Source organism: Microcebus murinus, chromosome 1 (genome assembly GCF_040939455.1).
Source record: "Microcebus murinus isolate Inina chromosome 1, M.murinus_Inina_mat1.0, whole genome shotgun sequence".
In the NCBI taxonomy this organism is placed as follows: Eukaryota; Metazoa; Chordata; class Mammalia; order Primates; family Cheirogaleidae; genus Microcebus; species Microcebus murinus.
Genome location: NC_134104.1, coordinates 114,756,061 through 114,781,484, shown reverse-complemented (window position 1 = coordinate 114,781,484; position 25,424 = coordinate 114,756,061). Strand labels below are relative to the sequence as shown.

Here is a 25,424-nt window from a genome sequence, read left to right as displayed (position 1 = left end):
TTAATGTTGTTTCAAGATGGCCTTTACATAAAGACAAACAATATATATTTGACTGATTAAAAGAGCTGTCAATAATTCGTTTTCCAGTTAAGACTGTTTAAACAATCTCAAGGTTTTGTTGCTTCATTAAGAAAAAAAAAACTATGTTTTATTTTTTATTTTATTTTATTTTTTGAGACAGAGTCTCGCTTTGTTGCCCAAGCTAGAGTGAGTGAGTGCCGTAGTGTCAGCCTAGCTCACAGCAACCTCAAACTCCTGAGCTCAAGCAATCCTACTGCCTCAGCCTCCCGAGTAGCTGGGACTATAGGCATGCGCCACCATGCCTGCCACCATGCCCAGCTACTTTTTTCTATATATATTAGTTGGCCAATTAATTCCTTTCTATTTATAGTAGAGACGAGGTCTCGCTCTTACTCAGGCTGGTTTCGAACTCCTGATCTTGAGCAATCTGCCCGCCTCGGCCTCCCAGAGTGCTAGGATTACAGGTGTGAGCCACCGCGCCCAGCCCAACAACTATGTTTTAAAACATAGCAATATACCACGTATATTTTAATATACATTTCTATATGCTGTGTATTATAGATTATATGATATGCTATAGGTAATAAATTAATTCACATAATAAATATTTACTGAACACCATTATGTGCCACACCACATGCTAGGGGCTGGGAAATATGGTAAATACAGTAACATAGTGAATATAGTAAAAAATAAGACAATTAAGCTCCCGATACAACAGCAAACAGATTAAAATGGAAATGTCAACTTGTTTTCCCTAAGTTTAGGTTTTCATAACCTACAAGCATTTTTTTTTAGCATAATGCACAGAGACTCATTTTAAAAGTACAGGCTACAAGCATTTTTTTTTAGCATAATGCACAGAAGACTCATTTTAAAAGTACAGGCTTAGCACAACAATGTGAATGCACATAACACTACAGAACTGTACACTTAAAAATGGTTAAGACAGTAAAGTTTGTTATATATATTTTACCATAATTTTTTAAAGTTTATCTCTGAATTTTCATGAAGCACAGTTTGAAAAACTCTGTACTTTTTCCCCAGCAAATTAAAAAAATTGTCATTATTCAACTACACTAAAGAAGACCTCAGTCAGCTCAGAAAACACTGCTGTACCATGGGAACATAGTGTGAGAATTACTATCATGAAAGCCTCACGCTGGGGCATTTCTTAATACTTAACATCTACAACCAATTCTCTGTTTCTCCGGACACCAACTAGGTTCAACAGTTCCATTCAATTATGGCACTAACTTCCCAGAGTTAGTGCAGACATAACAACCTAAGGACCCAGTCCCACAAGACTGCCCCCTTTTAATGCCAGACACAAATCCTGGACCTCCTATACCTCTGGCCAACTAGCTCCTATGATAATAGGGGGCTCCTATGACCTCCTTCTCAGGTTCAGTAATTCTTGTGCTATTTAAGTTCACCATTGTTTTTTGTGGATGAGTAGTACTCCATGATCTACATATACCACATTTTATCAATCTGCTCATGTACTGAGCAGGGCACTGGGTTGTTTCCACATCTTTGCAATTGTGAATTGTGCCACTATAAACATTCAAGTGCAGATGTTTTTTATAGAATGTCTTCTTTTTCCTTTGAGTAAATACTCAGTAGTGGTATTGGTGGATCAAATGGTAGTTCTATATTCAGTTCTTTAAGGTAGCTCCATACTACTTTCCATAGAGGTTGTACTAGTTTGCAGTCCCACCAGCAGTGTACGGGTATTCCCATCTCTCCACATTCATGCCAGTATTTGTTGTTTTGGGACTTTTTGATAAAAGCCATTCTCACTGGAGATATCTCATTGTGGTTTTGATTTATTTTACCATAATTTTTAAAACAACCACAGGCTCTAGAGCATTTATTACCAACACTAATAATATGGCTCCCAAGTGGACCAAAATTTTTGTATAGGGTAGGGGTAGGGAGTTTACATAATAAAGCACCCACCATACATAGATATACAGTAAATCTGAAGTATAAAAATTTGGTGGAGTTGGGGGGAGTGATTAGGAAAAAATAATTCTAAACAGCTTTCTAGAGGGGCAGTAATGAAAAAAAAAAAAAAACCCACTGCTTGAGAGAAATTCTGTTTAATTTAAATTCAGCTCCAATACTTACTTTACTAGCTATGTAATGACTTTGGATAACTCAATCTTTTTCACTCAGTTTTCTCAGCTATAAAATGGAGCTTGGATTGCTATGATTAAAAAAATGAATACATGCAAAGCACTTAAAACAGTGTCTTCTACATGGTAAGTACTTAACAAATCTTAGCCATTTTAATAGCACTGTGTTGGATTATAATCACCAAGAAAACTGTATATGCTCTAAAAATTTATAATCTACTCCTTTCAAAAAAGCCTAAGAATGGAAGGTATTAGCTGTTGACCACAGATTTCTAGAGGAGAGTAAATGATTTTGTTACCAATAGGTAAAACATGGTAGCCCAAACCAAACCCAAGATACTGCATGAGAAGCAGGAATTGCTGTACCTGATCCTTATAAGTTGTAAGCTCTAAGTTCTCAAAATTGGTAAAGGATGAATTTGTGGTTGAGCAAAAATGATAATTACTTGAAAAAATTTCTCTGGAATTGTTCTCCCCTCCCTTCTCCAGTGGTGGTGTTACTGACTCTAAAACAAAACTAGCAACTAATTTCAATGAAATGAAACAGAAGCTAAGTTTCAGATTTATGAATCTATCCACATTTTGTCTTTTTTTTTTTCCTTCAATGGCTGGGGGGTCACTAACAGGGAAAGACATGTTGTTTTCAATTCAGGAACCCTCAAATGAAGTCACCAGTCCTTCTCTTTTTCTTTAAAGCCCAGTAGTTTTTATTAGAATATGTCTTGGTATTGGTCATCTGAATCAATATTGTCAGGAACATGGTGTATTATTCTTCTAATATGTAGTTTCAATTTTTTTTTTAATTTCAGAGAACATTTTTTTTTTTTTTTTTGATTCGGCAGGTGAGTTGTTACACACTCCTTAGCGGATTCCGACTTCCATGGCCACCGTCCTGTCAGAGAACATTTTAATTAGTTTTATTATTTATTCTGTTATGTTGCTTTGGTTTTCTTTTTCAGGAACCTCTATTATTATTTGTCTTCTTTGCCTATCTTTCTGATTTGCTACTTTCTCTAGAAATTTTATTTTAAAAAATTTCTTCTTCTTAAATAGGGACTATGAAACAGAAAGACAACAAAGGATTAAAAAATAAATTAAAAATAAATTACATTTCTTCTTCTTTCCACCTTCCACTTTTTTTCTCTAATGGCATCATTTGCTTCTGCTTTGCTTCTATATTAGGATTCATTTTTTAAATGATTGTTTTCATTTTTTTCTAATTTTCTTTGGGTCTGTCATCTCATATCTGAGTTTTCATAATTGATATATGCTGTTCTTTGATGTCTTTTATCATTTTCTTAGTGCCTTTCAGCACATTCTGAGATAGTTACAGTTTTGGTGTTTTGTGTGCATGTTTTTATTGCAAGTTTTTATTGTCTGTAGGGATATTATTCTGTTTCCTTTTTCCTCTATAATAACTTTGTATGTGATCTGCCCTCAGTACTTTTTTCCTTTTCTTTTTTTTGAGACAGAGTCTTGCTCTGTTACCCAGGCTAGAGTGCTGTGGTGTCAGCCTAGCTCACAGTAACCTCAAACTCCTGGCCTCAAGCTATCCTCCTGCCTCAGGCTCTTGAGTAGCTGGGACTACAGGCATGTACAACCATGCCAGGCTAATTTTATATATATATATGTGTATGTATATATATATATATATATATATATATATATATATGTATTTTTTTTAGTTGTCCAGCTAATTTCTTTCTATTTTTTTAGTATAGACGGGGTGTCATTCTTGCTCAGGCTGGTCTCAAACTTCTGAGCTCAAGCGACCCTCCTGCCTCAGCCTCCCAGAATGCTAGAATTGCAGGCGTGAGCCACCACGCCCAGCCCTCAGTACTTTTCTGTTGCTAATTTTTATGTGAATTTAATTTTCTTTAACTTTTAGAATGAGTAGGGGTTCAGCAAAGCTTTAACTTCACAAAGTTCCCTCTTCTGCTGTTTTTGGGTAGTGTTAAAAAATATGGTGGTTTGTTTTCTAAGATTTCTTGACTCTGTGACTCCCTCTCACTTTTACATGGACCATCTTCTTCTCTTTTCTTGTCCCTATTGACCCTTTCATGATAAAATTTTATTCTACTCCCAGCAGTTTCCCCTTAGGATGGGCTCTGCCCCAGAATGGTGCCTTTGCAACTCAGTTCTGACAGTTCATAGGAAGTAGACTACTGCAGCTTTGGTCTTTCTTATGGTAGACCCTTTACTCAGTCTTTACTGGAGAGAATAAAAACCCTCAATTTCAGCTATTACTATCTCATTGGCCAGTGTAATCTTTTCGTGAATACTTGTTGACTATTTTGGAATTCTCCTGTTCTCAGGTGCATCAGATGTTGCCCAATTGCTTCCTTCTTCCTCTAGCACAGATGCCAACACTGATTGGGTCTAACTATTAGTAGTTTGTTTCACTTAGTTATACTTTGGGGTTCATGAAGATTTCATATCACATGTTTTTTGTAATTATTTTATGGATTTTAAATTTTGCTATCTAGGCCAAGTGTGATGGCTCACGCCTGTAAACCCAGCACTTTGGGAGACCAAGAGGGAGGATCATTTAAGGCCAAGCATTCAAGACCAGTCTGAGCAACATAGCAAGATCATGTTTATACCAAAAAAAAAAAAAAAGCAAGAAAAAAAATTGACCCGGCATGGTGGTATGCAACTGTAGTCCCATCTATTTGAGAGGTGAAGGTGGATGATTATTTGAGCCCTGGAGCTTGAGGGTGCAATGAGCTACGACTGTACCACTGCACTCCAGCCTGGGTCACAAAGCAAGACTTTGTTTCTGGAAAAAGAAAAACTGCTATCTAGTTTTTCTTTCTGTTTTTATGTGATGATTCAGAGAGACTGAAAAACTATGCTGTTTTCCTAGAAATCCACTCCTCTCAACCCTTTCCCCCAGCTTTTAAACTATTGTGACTTACTTAGGCATTATCATCTTTAAATTCTGCTTGAGAGAGAAGCTGGTAGCCTTTTTGTCTCTTTTTAATCAAACATTTTTGAAAGACATCACTTCGATGGACCAAGTATTAAAGTTTATTTATGGTGGAATTTTAAAATAATCCTACTCTCAGTTTCTATCCATAGTAAAGCTTTCACAAAACTTTATCTTAATGTCCACATCATAAAGTTGCCTTAAAGAGATTATTTTTGTTCTTCAGTAACAAAATTCTTCAGGATGGAGAGAATCCAAGATATTGCCACCAAACCAAACTCTGTGCCAAAAAGTACAGACTAAAAATATTACTGAACAAATTATATATTATCAAGCGTTCTGAGTAACAATCACATTATTTTTGCACAGTGATGCATGGCAGGTACTCAAATGTTTGATGATTGAAGGATCCAGGAAAAGCCAAAGTTCCTTGACTCCACTTCCGCAATGCACTGTTATCCTTTTTAACCCTCCCCTCCGGAAAAAGTCTCCCTAAATCTACCTATGTTTCAAATTAATTAAAGGTAAGCTAGCATTTTGGAATTTTTTGTAAGCTTTTTCTCATATATCACATCTGAATTCAACAACAAAGAATCCTTTCCAGAAGTTTAGTTCTACCTTCATGCTTATAAGTACTTTTTAAAAAGATTAAACCTTAAATTAACAGCATGATGGTGTTCGCCCGATCATTTTCCCCATTATTTATACAATGCTACCCATCACAACTAATTCAATCAGCTATGCAAATTTCAAAACTGATTTTTTTTCTGTAAAACATAAAACACACAAGAGATCTATCAAATTCATTAAATGCGACAACACTAAAGTATCACCCAAAGTCTAGTTTACCTAATAGACGTCTGCTTTCTCTCCTTTTTCCACAGTTCCAATACATAAACTACATTTTGGAAACTATACATAAACGTTGCCCCGGGCTCATTATATACCAAATAGTAGTAGTAGTATTAATGCTCTAACAATCTGTTTCTCTTTCTCTTTCTCGCATACAGCGAGGCCACCATACAGAGAAGCCACCAAATAGAGTCCCCCCTCCCCCCTTGTCCAAGAGCTTTATGTTTGTTTTGGCAATAGGGGATTGGTACTGTCTTTAAGAGAACTGAATACATGTAACAAAAGGCATCATAAATGTGAACCACCTGCCACGTCAAAAAGTCTAGGCGCTGGGGATGCGGGAGAATGCAGCTCCTGATAAGGGAAAGTAAACAAGGTTATTCAACTACGGAGGCGGTTGTTATTGTTCATGAGTCTGTTTCTTTGAGGGTGGGGGTCTCCGAGGAGATCGGTTCCAGCCTCGCAGAGCCCACAACGAAAAAGGCAACTTGCAGTTCCCCGGGGAGAAAAGGGGAGAACTCGTTAAAAGCGTTCCTTCCCAGGACTTAATTACCGAGTCGCGGAAGTTCCTGCCCCGGCAGGAGAGCTGTCAGACCTGCCCTGAACCCCGCGGCTCTCCCCACAGAAACGCAACCTGCGTCTTTGCCCGCTCTCAGGCCATCCGAGCGTCCTCAAACTTCTGTCACCCTCCCTATGCCCCTCATCCGGCAGACGAGCAGAAAGAGGACGCTGGAAAGCCCCAGTGCTGGGGTGGAGACAGGGCCCCGTAGCTCCGGGTTCTCGGCCTTCTGAGGCGCTTCCCTTCGCTCACCCACCTGATGCTCTTTCACCACTTCGCTGAGGCAGGGATACCGCTCTGAGATCCATCGGTAAAATTTGGGGACTCCCATTTCGATCGTCAACACCAATTTCAGTCAGGGCCAAACCGAAACCGAACGCCCCGCCGGGGCCTACGCCGCCGCCTCCTCCGGCCGTCGCTCTGCAGATGACAACACACCGCCCGCCCGACCATAGAGAGGCCCGCCGGCCTAGAGCGGCAGCGTCCCGGGGGCGGGCCTTGGTCCCGCCTCCCTCGCCCAGTAGCTGGGCGCCGTGTGGGAGAGCGCTGAGGAGGTTGGGCGTGTGGTTAGCCTTAGTTCTGAAAATGCCGGCTGATGGAGCTGTGATACCTAAGTGGGTTTAGAAGTGGTATAAAAACGCAGGAGCCTACTGGAAGGATACTGAACACTGATTTTTGTGCTGGCTGCTTCTGTCTCCAGGAACTGCTAATCTCAGTATTTTTCAACACAGATTTGGCAAGGTCTCCAGATTCAAACCTAAAGTTTCTTTTAAAAATGTTCTTTTCAAAATTGTTTGTTGAAAAAATATATATATTTTTTGAGACAGAGTCTCACTTTGTTGCCCAGGCTAGAGTGAGTGCCGTGGCGTCAGCCTAGCTATCTGCAACCTCACACTCCTGGGCTCAAGCAATCCTGCTGCCTCAGTCTCCCGAGTAGCTGGGATTACAGGCATGCACCACCGTGCCTGGCTAATTTTTTCTCTATATATTAGTTGGCCAGTTAATTTCTTTCTATTTATAATAGGGGTCTCGCTCTTGCTCAGGCTGGTTTCGAACTCCTGATCTCGAGCAATTCGCCCACCTGGGCCTCCCAGAGTGTTAGGATTACAGGCGTAAACCACCGGGCCCAGCCGAAAAATATTCTTAACTACCCCCTCTGTCCCCCCCATCCCCAGGCACCGCCTCCCTTAACTGTTAAAATTAGGCCCTAGAAGGCTCGGGTATTTTCACATTCACGCCTCATGGTTTATCATATTTTTCCCCATCACAATTTCAATTATCTTTGTTTTAAGAGTTTTGCATTTATTTGAATGTAATAACCCCATTATTTTGTGATTATTTTCATTTCTTTTAAATCTGTGAGAAAATTTGTGGAAAAAACTTAAAAACATTAAAGTTTTTAGATTTTAAAATCTCTTGGAATTTTAAGTATTGCTATCTTCCATGACCACTGGACTCTGCATTCTGGTATACCTACACTATAGGAGCATCTTTAAAATTAAAGGATGTTTTTGTTTTAATATTCATGCTTCTTGGTTTATGTTTTTTCCCTATCACACTTTCGAATACACCAAAAATATTTTAAGTGAACTTAATGATGTACTATTTACATTTCTCTCTCTCTCTCTCTCTCTCAGTAGTCTGCCAGTTCCTCAAGGGCAGGAGAGGTGGCTCCATGCACAGCTCTAGCATAGTGTCTTACAGCATTTATTTCATGTAATTACACTGTTGTTCAAATGAATCCTTACACTAAGCTAGTACTTTTAAAAGACAATAAATAAAAGTGTAAAATGAAACTAGGCTGGTTTGCTTCTTGCAAATACATTGTCTGACCATAAGAAACATATGATGTTCCATTTCTTTAGAATACACAGGTATTAAGAAAGATGTTTATTTCTTAGTAACTGAACATATATTACTTTAAATATAATTAAAAATCAAGCAGAAATAATACCAGTTGCTCTAAGAACATAAACTTATACTTTAGAATTGAATAGATACAACCACAGATTAATACCAAATGCATGAATTTTAGATTAACATATTCTCTGAAATAATTTCATTTCACATATATGGTGTCCAACCAAGGTACATTTGGCATAGTAAGTTTTCATCAGTAGCTTCCTGTATAAGGTAATGCACGTGTCCTTCAATAGATAATGGCAGCCCTGTCACTCTATTTCGGGTCTTGATTACACCTTGTAGTCGCTGCTCGATGTCAAGAACATGGGTTTTGGCCTAACAAGAAGAAACAGAAAATCATTAGGGCTAAGGACCCAATAATATGGATGTTGATAATTTGGAATAACTACCTTTGTTGATACTGATATTTAATAAATGTTAACACTGTTATACTGATCAATAACCCCTTTTTGTAAGAGCCAATACAGAAAAGAAGAAATGAAACAAATACAGTAACTTGAGACTGATTTTGAGGCTTGTGATATTGATTCAACATCAACTGCTTGGACACGTATCAGGGCCACATAAAATAACAGATAATTCTCTTTCCATGTTATAATTCTAGAAAAAAAAATTTTTTAAATCTACCTTAAAAGTGTTTAGGACTTAAACATTTGAATAAATATCCTAATAGTAACAACAATAGTCGAATGCCTAATATTTACATTTCATTAATATATGGAAATAAAAGTTCTAAGTGAGCTTCTTGGAATTCTACACATTTCTTTTTTTTTTTAAGTGGGGGTAGGTCTTGCTCTGTCATGGAGGCTGGAGTACAGTGGCATGATTATAGGTCACTGCAGCCTTGAACTCCTGGACTCAAGTGATTCTCCTGCTTCAGCCTATGAAGTAGCTGGGACTACAAACCTGTGCCACCACACCTGGACAATTTTTAAATTGCTTTTGTGAAGAAAAATTTCTCTACTATATTTGCCTAGGCTGGTCTTGATCTCCTTGCCTCAAAGCAATTCTCCCACCTTGGCCTTCCAAAGTGCTGGCATGAAGCACTAGGCCTGGCCCACATTTCTTTCTTTCTTTTTTTTTTTTTTGAGACAGAGTCTCACTCTTTGCCCAGGCTAGAGTGCCGTGGCATCAGCCTAGCTCACAGCAACCTCAAACTCTTGGGCTCAAGTGATATTTCTGCCTCAGCCTCCCGAGTAGCTGGGACTACAAGCATGTGACACCATGCCTGGCTAAATCTTTTTTTCTATATATTTTTAGTTGTCCAGCTAATTTCTTTCTATTTTTAGTAGAGACAGGGTCTCGCTCTTGCTCAAGCTGGTCTCGAACTCCTGAGCTCAAACGATCCACCCGCCTCTGCCTCCCAGAGTGCTAGGATTATAGGCGTGAGCCACTGAGCCCAGCCCACATTTCTTTCTTAAGAAAGTATATCAGAATGCAAAAGTGAGCATGTTACTGGAAAAATAATCCTCAACCTATTCTAACTTATTAAAAATAACTAATTGACTGTAAACTTTGAGGCTTCAACTAATTTTAGCAAGAAGTGAATTGCTAGGCAGGAGGATTGCTTGAGCCTAGGAGTTTGAGGTTGCTGTGAGCTAGGCTGATGCCACAGCACTCTAGCCTGGGCAACACAGTGAGATTCTGTCTCAAAAAAAAAAAAAAAAAAAAAAAGAAGTGAATTGCTGCATTTGTCAAGATAGATTGTGGCATACTGGTATCATGTTATTAAAGCCCATACCTGCTACTCTGTCAGTTTAGGCAATTTGTGCTCAAATTTTTCCCACTATATCTCATAATTATGAATTGTCTATGGTTAAACTAGTATGCCTTGAACTCTGTTTTATTATACAAATGCTAATAATGTTAACATTAGTAATGATGATAAAGAAAACATACAGCATTGTCACACTAGAGAACTAGATTTCAGAGTAATCAACAGTTGTAATATTTAGATCAGTTCTCGGCCAGGCACAGTGGCTCACGCCTGTCTAGCACTCTGGGAGGCTGAGGTGGGCGAATTGCTCAAGGTCAGGAGTTCCAAACCACCCTGAGCAAGAGCAAGACCCACGTCTTACTATAAATAGAAAGAAATTAATTGGCCAACTAATATATAGAGAAGAAATTAGCCGGGCATGGTGGCGCATGCCTGTAGTCCCAGCTACTCGGGAGGCTGAGGCAGAAGGATCACTTGAGCCCAGGAGACTGAGGTTGCTGTGAGCTAGGCTGACACCATGGCACTCACTCTAGCCTGGGCAACAAAGTGAGACTCTGTCTCAAAAAAAAAAAAAAAAAAGGATCAGTTCTCATGTGTAGAGATGAGAACTACAGCTCATGTCAAGCTACACCTTATACTAACCTTTTCATTGACAACTTCCCCAGTTTCATTCAGTGGTGCTTTGGAATGCCCTTTCACTGGTTTACTCCACTCCACAAGAGGATCATGTAGAAAAGTCTTTAAGACACTAAAATCGAAACAATTATGGCAATAATACAATGTTATCTTTGCAAAAAGAAATCTTGTTAACATCAACACTTAAGAATAAGTGAAGAATGAGAAGTTAATGATAATACTCTTAGATTATACATTACTACTTTTTCAATAAGATACATGAAATTATTATTTTGGTGGAAGGGGAGGGTAAAGGAAAGATAGGGAGAGAAAAGGCAAAATAGAAGAGAGTCAGAGGTATTTTGGAGAATAGAGTAAGATTAGTTTTATGTGCTATCTCTAAATGTATACTGTGAATTGGTAAATGCCAATTGAATGAATGAATTTTATCCCCTGCTATGTCTTCAATAACTATATAAAACCTATAGCTACCATATAGACCCTGGCTAGACATTTTTCCTGTGCGTTAAACATCAAATCCAACTACCTATTAGAAATACCCATGTGGGTGTCTTGTAAGCACCTCAAACTTAGTATCTCCAAGGTAAAACTGATTATCTTTTCCCAACTATTTCTCTTGTATTCCTCAAATCTGTAAAGAACAATATCATTCACCCATTTGCTATAGAAAGGAATCTAGTAATCATCCTTGCCTTTTCTTTCTCTAATATCCAATTCCACCTCCTAAATCTCTTTAGATTCTCTCTGTCTCCAGCTCTACTGCCACTACACCACTCAACACATTATCATCTCTTCCTGGGTCACTGCATTAGTTCTCTAACTAGTTTTCTGGCCATTAGTAGTCCAAACCAGAATCCTAATTTTCCTGCAGTGCAAATCAGATGATCTCATTTCCTTCTCTTCTTTTTAAAAATTTCCTTCTTAAAATGCTTGGATGATTTCTGATTGCTCTTAGGGCAAAGTTTAAACATGAAAACAGGCCTCATGTAGGGTCTTCATAATCTAGCCCCTGCCCACCTATCCAGCATCATCTCTTAGCACCATTTCCTTGAAGTATACCCACTACAGTATTGGGTTTCTTAGGCAGGCCATGCCTTCACTTTCCTTGATATTTCTTATCACTCAGAACACTCTCTTCCCCTTTGCAAGGTCAACTTTATTTATGTTTAAGGTCTCAGCTACTTCCTCAAGAAATTATTTCCTGAGATCCCCCGTATGTTGGCATAAAGTTAGACATATAGGTCAATGGAATAGAATTGTTGAAAATTAATCGACTATTTTCAACAAAAATGCCAAGACAAGTAAGTGGGGAAAAAATGCCACACAGGTTCCTGGTAAGTGTCTCACAAGGTGATATACTTCCTCTTTCTCAGAATTTGCCTTTGCCTATGTCTAAATAACCAGTTCATTCTACCATAATATCTGATAGACAACTTTTAAATAAATATAGAAGGTATAAGGAGCTTAAAAGGTCTTTTAAAAGACTGACTGCTTTACTTCCAAGATCAGGAAGAAGACAAGGATGTCCACTCTTACCATGTCTATTTGACATTGATCTAGCTAGGGCAATTAGGCAAGAAAAAGAAATAGACATTAAGAGTAGAAAGGAAGAAGTAAAACTATCTGCAGATGACATGGTGTTGTAGAGAGAAAACCTTAACGTAGCCACAAAAAGAACTATTGGAACTAATAAACAAGTTTAGCAGGTTACAGAATACAAGATCAATATACAGATATCAACTGTATTTCTGTACACTAGTAATGAACAATCCAAAAATGAAATTAAGAAAACTTCCATTTAGAATAGAATCAAAAGGAATAAAATACTTAGGAATACAATTTTTAAAAGTTAAATATAAGACTTGCATACTAAAAAACTATAAAACATTGTTAAAAGAAATTAAAGATTTAAATAAATAGGAAAACATTCCATGTTCATGGATCAGTAGACAGCAATAATTCCCAAACTGATTTTTATGAATTCAGTGTTGTTCCTATCAAAATCCAAGCTGACTTTTGCAGAAATTCACAAGCTGATCTTAAAATTCATATGAAAATGGAAGGAACCCATAATAGCCAATGATCTTGGGGGGAAAAAACAAAGTTGTAGTACTCACATTTTATGATTTCAAAACTTACCACAAAGCTATAATAATCAAGACAGTGTTGTTGCATAAAGTTAAACCTATATGTAGATCAATGGAATAGAACCTTTGAAAATCAACTGACCATTTTCAACAAAAATGCCAAGATAAGTAAGAGGTGCAGGGATACTCTTTTCAAAAAATGGTACTGGGAAAAATGGATATGCACATGTCAAAGAATGAATATGGACCCATACATACTTCACACCATATATACAAAATAAATGAAAATAGATCAAAGATCTAAATAGAAGAGCTAAAACTATAAAACGCTTAGAAAGAAAACATAGGTATAAATCTTCATGATTTTGGATTAGGCAATAGTTTGTTAGATATGACACCAAAAATAACCAGAAGAAAAAAACAGATAGATTGGACTTCATCAAAATTAAAAACTTTTATGCTTTAAAGACTATAATCAAACAAAGTGAAAAGACAACCCAAAGACAGAAGAAAATATTTGCAAATCACACATCTCATAAAGGTCTGTATCTAGAATGTGTAAAGAACTCTTACAATTGGCCGGGCGCGGTGGCTCACGCCTGTAATCCTAGCTCTCTGGGAGGCCGAGGCGGGCGGATTGCTCAACGTCAGGAGTTCAAAACCAGCCTGAGCAAGAGCGAGACCTCGTCTCTACTATAAATAGAAAGAAACTAATTGGCCAACTGATATATATATAAAAAATTAGCCGGGCATGGTGGCGCATGCCTGTAGTCCCAGCTACTCGGGAGGCTGAGACAGAAGGATCGCTCGAGCCCAGGAGTTTGAGGTTGCTGTGAGCTGCTGACGCCACGGCACTCACTCTAGCCTGGGCAACAAAGCGAGACTCTGTCTCAAAAAAAAAAAAAAAAAAAAAAAAAAAAAAAAGAACTCTTACAATTCAAGCATAAGAAGACAAATAATCCAATTAAGAATGGGAAAAAAATGGGCAAAGACAGCGTGTGGGGGCACATGCCTGTAATCCTAACTACTTGGGAGGCTGAGGTTGAAAGATCACTTGAGCCCAGTTTGAGGCTGCAGTGAGTTATGATTATGCCATTGCACTTCAGCCTGGGCTACAGCATCAGACTGTCTGAGGGGGTGGGGGTGAGGGTGAGGGTGGGGGTAAGGCTTTCAATAATCATTGGTCCAAAGAAGATATGCAAATGGCTAATATGCACACGAAAAGATGCTCAACATCACTGGTATTGGTCATTAGGGAAATGCATATTAAAACCACAATGAGATACCACTTCACACACACTAGGATGGGTAAAATAAAAATTACAGACGATAATTTGCGTTGGTAAAGATGTAGAGATCTTGGCATCCGCATACATTACTAGTGGGATTATGAAGTATCATAACTGCTTTGGAAAAATTAATCTGAAAGTTCCTCAAAATGTTAAGCTTAAAGTTAACATATGACCTAGCAATTACACTCTCAGGTATACACAAGAGAACTGAAAATATATATCCACATAAAACTTGTACACAATGTTCACAGCCACACTAATCACAACAGACAAAAGGCGAAACAATCCAAATGTCTATTAACTGATGAATAGATAAAATGTGGTATATCCATATAATAGAATATTTTTTGGCAATAAAAAATAATGAAATACTGATACATGACAAACCTTGAAAACACTATGCTAAGTGAAAAAAGAAAGACAAAAAGGCACATATTACATGACTCCATTTATATGAAATGTCCAGAAGAGGCAAATCCATAGAGATAGAAAGTAGATTAGTGGTTGCAAGGGGATGGCTGGAGTAGGGAGGTGGAGAGAGGGAAGGGATCAGGAGTGACTGCTAATGTCCACGGAATTTCTTTTTGGGGTGATGAAAATGTTTTAAAATTAGATAATGGTAATTGTTTCACAATCTTATGAATGTACTGAAAATTACTGAAGTTTATGTCTAAAGGGATGAATTATAGTCTATAAATTATATATTCATAGAGCTATTATTTAAAAAAATCTACTTTAGCCAGTGCAAAGTGGTTTCAATATAAAGAGAACATACTTAGAGACCAATAATCACAATCAAAGTTACTGTTAAATTATTTACAAAGGATAGATGATTACCTCATTAAAGGCTCTCTTTGATCTCGCATCAGCCTCATTGTAACTTCACATGCTCTTCGAAAAAGACCCTCTGTTCCCATAGGACCCATTCCATTAACCATATTGTGAGTTAGGCGAAATGGTACAATTTCTGGAACTTCAAAGGTTTCTCCCTTAAAAACAATGCATTTTATTATAAGGTAATGATGTTAAAATTTTTAAATTTTGACTCAAAGAGTTCAGAACTTCATGTTTAGACTCTTAGCAAACAGCAAAAATACCTTCAAAATATTTATGTTTGTAACTACATTAGAGGCTTATATCATGAAATAGTCATAGAACTCTGCCTTCACTTTTGGTGAGCTGAAACTATAATACAACTTGATCTTGGATAAGATCTAGAAGATGGATGGACTTATCTTTCATTGAATTTAGTATAGTTAATAACGTGATAAAGAAATATTATGAATTCAATATTTAGTCTCATATTAACTTTCTCAATATCTTTCTTGAATAATACAAAATATAAGCATTCTCATATTTTTCTTTTAAGATTTTCACTTTAAAACAGGAAGATTTAGAAAAGAAACAGCCAACTGTTAGATTCTTATATCTCTTTAGACAGGAAATGAAACATGTCATACAATGAATTCCAGTTGTTCATTCTCTGCCTTTCTCTAAAATACCTTTCCTAGGGATCTTTCATTTCTCCAGTTATCCCAAATTCCTCTCTTGTATGATTGAATCTATACCAGTGGTTTTATATCCAATTTGTTCTCAATTGGGTCTATGACCTTTCTTGGTTTCCTGTGATAGCACAAGGCAACCCACAGAAGGTGGGGATGAAGAAAATAGTGGGCTAACCTACCACTCTGCCCTCTAAGATAATAACATTGGAAAAATGTGGGGGGTCTTATAAATGAGTCCAATTGCCTTAATTTATTCCAGGCCCCACTCTGGCCTTATAGAATCTGAATCTCTTGTGATGTTTCCTAGGTATCTGTATTTTTTTTTAATCTTAGATAATTCTGATATGCTGCCAGACTTGAAAACCATCATATTAAACGACTCTGTCTCTCTAAAACTATGTCTCAGTAAGATGAACTGATCTGCCCATGTTCACATAAGTAATAACTAATTGAGTCAGAACTTAAACCTGTGCTTTTCGATTTCAAGTTCAGTGCTAGTTTTACTATATCACCCTTCTAAGTTCCCTCTACCCTAAGTTGTTTTACTTTGTGATTCATTGATGAAAACTAGTCAACAAACTGTCAATATGACTCAACTCTGAGTATAACTGCTACCAATAGGTATGTGTAGAAAAAATAGTTGTTGAGGAAAGGAAATTAGGGAGAAAACACAATTAACTAGAGTAAGTCACATCACATACCTTATTGAAAAGACAGTTGAAATCTACATGTACACATTCACCAGTCAAAGAATCGAAGAGAATGTTTTCACCATGACGATCTCCAAGCCCCAAGATATAACCAACCATTGACATTACTGCAGTGGAACGGCAGTATGCTGATCTGCTACTGTACCTAAAGAAAATAAAATGTCTATCAAATATCTTTATGCCATAAAGATATGCCATATCTTTATGCCATAAATCTAAAATTTTAAAAATAAACATTCAACCATAACAATGTATGATATTCTTGGCAATTTACCATGATGTAGGATCAGGGAATGTTCTCAGAAACCACTCATGAAAAACAGGAGGATGCCTGGGCAGGAGAAATTCTCGGAATACTTTGAGTTTTTCAGACAAAGCTGCTGTCTTTGGTAGCATACACTGGCGGAGTTCCTTTCCTGTCATATACACTCCTGCAAGGCACAGTGATTTCCATTAATCACACAAGCCAAATGAGAAAAAAGAGCAAACTTTTTTTGTTACGATAGGACAAGAAACACCTACTTCTAATCAAATTGTTACTAAGAAACAAGAATATATTTTCAATTGTGCATACATACAATTACTTTTGATAGTATAATAAAAAAATAAACTACATTATCTTCCCTAAATATAGTTGACCCTTGAACAACACAAGTGTGAACTGTGTGGGTCCACTTACATGTAGACTTTTTCAACCAAACGTGGATGGAAAAGGTAGGATACAAAACCTGTGCCCAGAGAGGAGGGCTGACTTTTCCTAAACATGGGTTTGGCAGGGCCGACTATGGGATTTGAATACGCCTGGATTTTGGTATACACGGTATTCTGGAACCAATCCCCCAGCTTATATTGAAGGATCACTGTACTTATCCAAAGCAAAGCCTCTTATTGATGAAAATTAATGTCAACTAAATCCAATGTTGGAGAGTCAAATAATTCCAGAATATATGACTCACAATATATCTAATGTGAATGGTGTCCTTGGAGTTATGAAAATGCTACAACCTTCACTAAAATTGTAGTGATGGCCAAATATGGGTGGCTCACACCTGTAATCTTAGCACTTTAGGAAGCCAATATGGGAAGGAGTTCGTGACCAGCCGGGGCAATACAGAGAGACCCTGTCTCTGTAAAACTTAGAAAAATTAACTGAGTGTGGTGGTGTGCACCTGTAGTTCCAGATACCTGGGAGGCGGACACAGGAGGATCACTTGAGCCCAGGAGTTCGAGGCTACAGTGAACTATGATAATGCCACTGTACTCTGGCCTGGGCAACAGAGTGAGACCCTGTCTCAGAGAAAAAAAAAAAATTTACAGTGATCTCTCTGTTAATTAAGATGTAGTACAGGTCCAAACTGAACCATTACTAAAACCCACATTGGTGTTCTGAAATAATTTACTTTATGTGAAGGTTAGCCTATATAATTCATAGTATAACTGATTCTTAAACTAATCCTATAAAATACTAATCATAAGGGGAAGCAGAAGTTGTTTTATGAACAAGCTTATGATTTGAGGTTTTTAGCATCAAATGTTGTAGAGTTCAACTATGTTCATGATAAGATGAAATATATATATGTATTTTTAAAAAATTATCACAGAAAACTATTTTTTAAAATATCCTATAGCAAAAACTAAAACTTCAGCAACATTTCAGCCTCATAAATAATAAACAAATTCCTTGAAATCTGACTCAATTGTGTTTGAGTTTCAGTTCTGCAACATATTAGCCATGTGAACTTGGACAAGTTACATAACTTCATTGGCACTGTCCATAAAATAGGGATAATTAGGCATGTTAACATTAACAAATAAAATAATGTATATGACATACTTAGCATAGTATCAATAATATATTAATTTATCAATATTACTTAATATTATGGATTGAACTGTATCCCTGAAAAAATATACTCAAGTCCTAGCCCTTGGTACCTGTGTATATGATCTTATTTGGAAATAGGATCTTTACAGATGTAATCAGGTTAAGATAAGGTCATTAAGGTGGGCCCTTAATTCAGTAATCCAACAATTTGCTAGTGTCCTTAGAAGAGAAAATAGAGACACAGAGACATAGGAAGAATGTTATGTAAAGATGGAGGCAGAGTGGTGTGATTCATCTACAAGATAATGAACACTAGAATTTAAGAGAAAGACAAGGAACATGAGCCTTCAGAGAGATCGTGGTCCTTACTGACACCTTGATTTTGGACTTCTAGCCTCCAGAACTGAGAGACAATAAATTTCTATTATTTAAAACCACTCTATTTGAAGTACTTTGATATGGTAGCCCTAGGAAACTAATATACTTACTTTTTACTTCACTCTAATAACTTGATCTATTTATTTTTAATGCATTACATCATATGCATTTTTAAATGCTTTGTTTTGAAATAATTTTAGGCTTACAAAGAGTTGCATAAATGATACAAAGTTCATGTATATTCTTAATCCAGCTTTCCTTAATGTTCATATTTTTCATAGCCATACACAATTATTTAAACCAGGAAATTCTTATTGTTGCTGTATTATTAACTAATCTTCAGATCTTATTCAAATTTCGCCAATTGTCCCACTAGCATACTTTTTTCTGGGCCAGGATCCAGTCCAGGATCCTGTCAGTTGTCATGTCTCCTTAATGTCATCAAATCTGGGAAATTTCTATCTTTCTCTTTTATTACTTTGACTTTTTTTTTAAGAGTTCTGACCAGTTATATTTTTTTTCTCTACTGTAAAGTTACTGTGTTTTCCCTTTATAATTGATAAGTATCTTATAGACAGATACTTTGAGACTTTGCAAAAAACCTGTTTCTCATACTTCTGCCTATTAGTTTTAGCATTCATCGATAATCACTGCCTGTAATAATTATTACTATAATGTTTGCTAATTGGTGATTTTTCTATTTCCATCAGCCTTTTTGTATTTATTCACTGTAATTCTACTGTAAGGAAGAACTGTTCTACTTTCCCATTTATTTATTTACTCAACTATTTGTTTATATCAGTATGGAAGCATACTTATTTTATTCCATGGCTTATAATCAATTACTATCATTTATTTGGTTGCTCAAATTATCCCAGGTTTGGATAGTGGAAGCCTCTTATTCCAATCTAATATTTCAGGTTTCATTCTAGTATTCTCTCTGACAGTGAGAAAACCAGCACTCATAATACGCAACATATTTACTTATTTGCTAATGATTAATACTGTATACACAAAAAGTAGTTTCAGCATTGTTAACCAATATCCCTGAAAAACAAATTTTCATATACATTTTTGTAAGCTACCTCAAAATCCTTTTGGGATGAAAATAGGGAAGGAATCAAAACACAAGGAGGAAGAAAGGAAGAAAAACGCTTAAATACTTCTGTATATAAAATCTAGAAATTTCACTATATGTTATATCAAGAAAATGTATAACTACATATGTTATTAACAATTATAACCATATTATATATATTAGTAGCTATTATACTCATATCATTATATCCTAAGAATTAATTTTAGTACCCTTTTCCTTATACAATTTGGTCAGAATAGGTCTCAAACCAGCAGTGTTGTTCACCCATTCAATAATTCCACATTCATCATTCAGTGGAATAACTGCATATGTTCGGATATGAAGTTCTCTTCTACGAGATTCTGCATCTTTTCGTAAGCACTATTAAAAAAATATACATACATTTAAAAATAGGATAGAATACAAAATTTCTAAACATTGTAACAAAGATATCTAAAGATTATTCATTTCATAGCAAAAAATGTCAATGAAGGCTTACTATGTGGTATAAATGAGTAATTCTTCTGAATGACAGAGAAGAAAACTACCAGACAGTATTCCGAATCTATTTTCAAACCATTAAAAAATGCCAAGGGTAGGCCAGGCGCGGGGGCTTACGCCTGTAATCCTAGCACTCTGGGAGGCCGAGGCGGGAGGATTGCTCAAGGGCAGCAGTTCAAAACTAGCCTGAGCAAGAGCGAGACACTGTCTCTACTAAAAATAGAAAGAAATTAATTGGACAACTAAAATCTATATAAAAAATTAGCCGGGCATGGTGGCGCGTGCCTATAGTCCCAGCTATTTGGGAGGCTGAGACAGAAGGATCACTTGAGCCCAGGAGTTTGAGGTTGCTGTGAGCTACCTAGGCTGACGCCATGGCACTCTAGTCCGGGCAACAGAGTGAGACTCTGTCTCAAAAAAAAAACCAAAAAAAATGCTTAAATGAAAAATTTATGTTATATATATTTTATTATAATAAGAAAAACTTAAGTGAAAATGAAAAAGTACATTTCATTCCCTCTTTTTAAGAGAGAGCTATTTGCCTACTGAAATGTCCATATCACATTGATAGTAGTTATGGTAATTCTAAAATAAAAGCAAACTCTCTCCAAACCTTATTAATCAAGGAATTGAATTCCATTAGTCTACAATCCTTTCTCAGGTCATCTTTTGGCTTACACATCATGATGTAGAACTTTCCATCTGACCCTTTTAAAGAGATCTTCTTTGGTTTTTGAAGAGAAGCAAGAATTTCCACCTAAAAGATGATGAGTTACATATAGATTAAGGCCAAAATTCTTTGTTTAAATGTCTACATTTTATAAAAATTAAGTTATTAACAAAATAAAAAGAGAATATAATAACCTTTGTTATGTAGTAAATTTGTATTTTAACAATTTCTTTTATCTTAAAATGATCTTCAAAAGAATAGTTGTCTATAAACAAAGATACATTTTCACCCATTAAGAATGGCTATGAAGTAAAAATATTACTTCATCAGTAATACAAGTACTTACACATTTAAATTTAGGCAATCTCCCTCAAGGCAGTCACAATGTTTAAAAGATTTTTCAATGTTTTTAATGGTAAGAAATGTTTATCAGTTGAAAGTAATTTAATTTTTGAAAGAGGAAACTCCTCCAAAATCAAGTCTACCTAACAAGATGAGCAAATAAGGCAAATAATATTGTATAAGTTAAAAACAAAGCATGAGTATAAGTAATAAGAATGATTTCATCAGATGGCTTGGTAATTGGCTCTGAAAGTAGTTAACAAATATCTTGAGTCATAGAAATAATGGAATAAAGTTTTTAAAAGTACTTACTTAGAAGAAGTGCTCTAGTACTATTTCTTTGAAACAGTCACATATTTATAGCACATTTCATACTTAAAAAAAAAAAATCACGCCAGGTGTGGTGGCTCATGCCTATCCCAGAACTTTGGAAGGCTGAGGCAGGAGGATTGCTTGAGCCCAGGATTTTGAGCAACCAGCATGAGTAACACAGAGATCTCATCTCTACAAAAAATAGAAAAAATAGAAAAATTAGCTGGGCATGGTGGCGTGTACCTGCAGCCTCAGTTACTAGGGAGGCTAGGCTAGGAGGATCGCTTGAGCCCAGGAGTTTGAATTTGCAGTAAGCAATGATGACACTGCTATACTCTAGCCCAGTCAATAGAGTGAGACCCTATCTCAAAAAAAAAAAAAAAAAAAAAATCAAGCTCTTACTAATTTCACTTGTTCTGAAAAATATTTGTTTTTAGGACAAAAGAGTATGAAAAAATAAAATTGTGAAAAAATAAAGATTATAGTCAAACTAAAATTATTTAAGCATCTGATAAATCAAAATATTAGACTGCATACGAACCACTGATTTTTTTACAGTCAATGAAGTTCTTATCACTGAATTTTGTACCCTCAGTACAAGGGAGGTTTACTTTGCCGTATTTCCAATTCTTTTTTTCTTTGCAAATAAAATTCATTTTGATTCTGAGAAAAATATTTTAGCTTAATTTGAAGTTTTTTACTTAATTAGAATTTAAAATCACAGTTACAGTCATATATAACTGAAGTTTACCATATCATCAAAGCTTGCGATATAGGCCCAATGCCCAGGAAATGGATCATGGTGAGCATGGGCACCCGGAATTGATGGAAGAGTAGGTATCATGACTGATTGCAAAGGAATAAGAATTTCACTAAACGTTGATTCTTCTACCAGCTTTTTAAGCATTTTAAAATGAGTACTCATACTTAATTTGGAACTACTTCCATCAACCTGAAAAAAAAAATAGTACATTTAAATTTCTTTGTTTACCTTGAATTACAGAACACAACTTCAACCAAAACAAAAATTTCACTTTTACAATATCTTAATTCCAAGGGCTTGATGGTCTGTAGACTTCTAAGTATTTTTTTTTTTTTTTTTTTTTTTTGAGACAGAGTCTCGCTTTCTTGCCTAGGCTAGAGTGAGTGCCGTGGCATCAGCCTAGCTCACAGCAACCTCAAACTCCTGGGCTCAAGCGATCCTCCTGCCTCAGCCTCCCGAGTAGCTGGAACTACAGGCACGAGCCACCATGCCCGGCTGATTTTTTTTTTTTTTTATATTATATATATTAGTTGGCCAATTAATTTCTTTCTATTTTTATGGTAGAGACTGGGTCTCGCTCAGGCTGGTTTTGAACTCCTGACCTTGAGCAATCCGCCCGCCTCGGCCTCCCAGAGTGCTAGGATTACAGGCGTGAGCCACCGCGCCCGGCCTCAACTTCTAAGTATTTTTTAATAATCTCATTTTAACCTCTGTCTTTTACCTCATCAATAATAGGACCTACATCATAGGATTATTTAATGATTAAAGGAGATAGTAGAGGCCTACAATCTATTGTCAGACATTAGAAAATTCAAAGACCTCTATAGATCAAATTTTCACTGAAGTTATGTGCTTGATTATGGAACACTCTATTACTTTCAGTGGTGATATCTAATACAAAGTACCAGCATTGTATTACCTTTAAAAATATGAAAAACTCTGCATTTCTAAGTGTAGCCTGCCACAAAGGTTTCTGATAAAGAATTAGAAACCTATGGTGCTCACATGGTAGTAATATTTTCCAGGGATTAGGGGGTTGGGAGGTGGTAAACTGACAACTAATTGATGCGGTGGGCACTGTAGAGGGGAAGGGCATGCTCTAATCCTCACTTGGGTGAGGCAAAGGCATAAAATGTAACTAAAATGTTTGTACCCTCATTATATCCTGAAATAAAAAAAGAAAAGAAAAAAAGACAGAAATGTTAAAAAAAAAAAAGAATTAGAAACCAGCACATGTAAAGCACTTAGAATAGTGCCAGTGTTTAATAAATGTTGTCCATCATCATAACACTATTTTTAATGATGTTAAATGTATCATAGGTCATGTGGGATTAGTGGAGATAGCCAATGCAGATCGCCCTTTTGAGATGTTTACTGATGAAGGAAAAGTGAGATATAGGTTAGTCTATAACTTTTAACCTATCAGCAATTAATGGACTTCGAATATATATCAAGTAAAATCTAGTTATTTACCGTATGGAGTCTCTCTCTCCTTCCTTATAAGTACCTTCACCCTCTACTTTTATGTTTCCTATACATTCTTCAGTGTTTTGTCTCCAATTTCTTAGGTGCACTGTGGGTCACTCCTGTAACCATGTTTCTACTTTAGTCACAAATCTACTGAAAAGAGTACTTATTACTCTAGATGATAACCATCTGCTGAGTTCCCTATAGGACTATGAGAACCTCAGGCAGAAGAACATTTCTCCTTCATCTTTACTTCCCTTAGCATAGTGCTTGTCCCCTCATAGACACTGAAAGGTATACTGAAAGAATGAAAGTCAAAACCCCACACCTCTTTCCTATCATGAATGTAGGCTAATGTATATATATGAGTTCTAAAAGTTTAAACATATGACATAATTAATCATAGTGACTACTTTTAAAAACTGAGTATTTTATATACTTATTGTTATGGCTTATTTCATAGACTCTACTTAAAATTATTTCTGATAACTATGGATACTCTACTCTCAGAAAATTCTTCTTAATTCACATTAAGAAGAACTTTTAGACTGGGCATAGTAGCTCATGCCTGTAATCCCAGCACTTTGAGAGGCAGAGGCAAGAGGATCATGTGAGTCCAGGAGTTGGAGATCAGTCTGGACAACATGGCAAGATCCCTGTTTCTACCAACAAACAAAAAAAATTAGCCAGGTGTGGTGGTGTGGCTTGCCTCTAGTCCTAGCTACTTGGGATGCTAAGGAAAGAAGATCACTTGATCCCAGGAGTTGGAGGTTGCAGTGTTGCACCACTGCACTCTAGTCTGGGTGACAGATTGAGATGCTGGCTCTTAAAAAAAAAAAAAAGAAAAGAACTTTTAGAAATATAGAAGATATTTGGAAGAGGGACATGAGACTTATGTTAAAAATTTTAAAAATAGCTTTATTAAGATAAATCGCACATATTTAAAGTATACAATTTAATAAATTTTGATATATATATATGCACCCATATATGTCAGAATTCTAATTAATCATATGAAAGAAAATTAGCTCAAATTATGTATGCTTAAATGTATAAAATATCCAACATTGGTCTATAGCAAGAAGATTTATGATAGTACCGGTTTATTGCACAATTCTAGAAGCTTATCTGTTAGTCGAGTTGCATCTCCAACAAACTTCTCTAAGGATTTTTTCATATGGATAGCTTTATTTAGGATTTCCTTGCATCTGTTCACACGCATGGGATAAGAAGACTGTCAAAAAGAGTTAAATGTAATTTTATATAAGATTTTTGAAAGATAACAAAACTTTTGATTGACAAAAATCAACTTAAGTATTCATGATGAGAATTTATACTGATACAAATTTTCTGGAAATCAATCTGGTAATGCAATCAAGAGCCATAAAAATGTTGCTATCCTATAACTTGGTGAATTATCTTCTTGGGATGTACTCTGAAGAAATAATCAGAAATGAGAACAAATATAGATGTGTCTAGATCTTTTACAACAGAAATAAAACAAATAACTTCAAAGATCCACTAAATGGCTAAATAAATTTTGGAAGGCTATTTTAGAATTTTATACAATTTCTAAAATTGTATCTTCAAAGAATATTTAGTAACATGGGAACAATCTTAAATGAAATCTTAAATGAAAAACAATCTTAAATGAAAAACATGAAATTATAAGTATATGTAATCCAAATTTTAGTGTTAAAATATACTTAGAAACAA

At 36.1% G+C, this 25,424-nt stretch overlaps 2 protein-coding genes across 10 annotated transcripts in view; both read right to left on the bottom strand.

Annotated features, from left to right (window-relative positions):
* XRN1 (5'-3' exoribonuclease 1) overlaps positions 1–6,968 on the bottom strand; it is a 122,841-nt gene extending 115,873 nt beyond the window's left edge. For 4 of the 7 annotated variants that reach the window (XM_076004938.1, XM_076004939.1, XM_076004945.1 and 1 more), the window contains exon 1: positions 6,759–6,968. In XM_076004938.1, the coding sequence (XP_075861053.1) occupies positions 6,759–6,833 (75 nt within the window). In that variant the 5' untranslated portion in view covers positions 6,834–6,968. The remainder of the gene's footprint in view (positions 1–6,758) is intronic. The other 3 variants (XR_012920130.1, XM_076004953.1, XM_020285951.2) reach the window with 1 other exon arrangement.
* Positions 6,969–7,917: 949 nt separating this feature from the next.
* Positions 7,918–25,424, bottom strand: part of ATR (ATR checkpoint kinase) — a 103,255-nt gene continuing 85,748 nt past the window's right edge. Inside the window, exons 35-43 of one of the 3 annotated variants that reach the window (XM_076004934.1) lie at positions 24,808–24,942; positions 22,230–22,430; positions 20,768–20,911; positions 19,884–20,034; positions 16,647–16,803; positions 16,364–16,517; positions 14,995–15,146; positions 10,785–10,890; positions 7,918–8,740 (exon numbers count right to left, since the gene is read on the bottom strand). In XM_076004934.1, the coding sequence (XP_075861049.1) occupies positions 8,567–8,740; positions 10,785–10,890; positions 14,995–15,146; positions 16,364–16,517; positions 16,647–16,803; positions 19,884–20,034; positions 20,768–20,911; positions 22,230–22,430; positions 24,808–24,942 (1,374 nt within the window). In that variant the 3' untranslated portion in view covers positions 7,918–8,566. The remainder of the gene's footprint in view (positions 8,741–10,784; positions 10,891–14,994; positions 15,147–16,363; positions 16,518–16,646; positions 16,804–19,883; positions 20,035–20,767; positions 20,912–22,229; positions 22,431–24,807; positions 24,943–25,424) is intronic. The other 2 variants (XM_012762368.3, XM_012762370.2) reach the window with 2 other exon arrangements.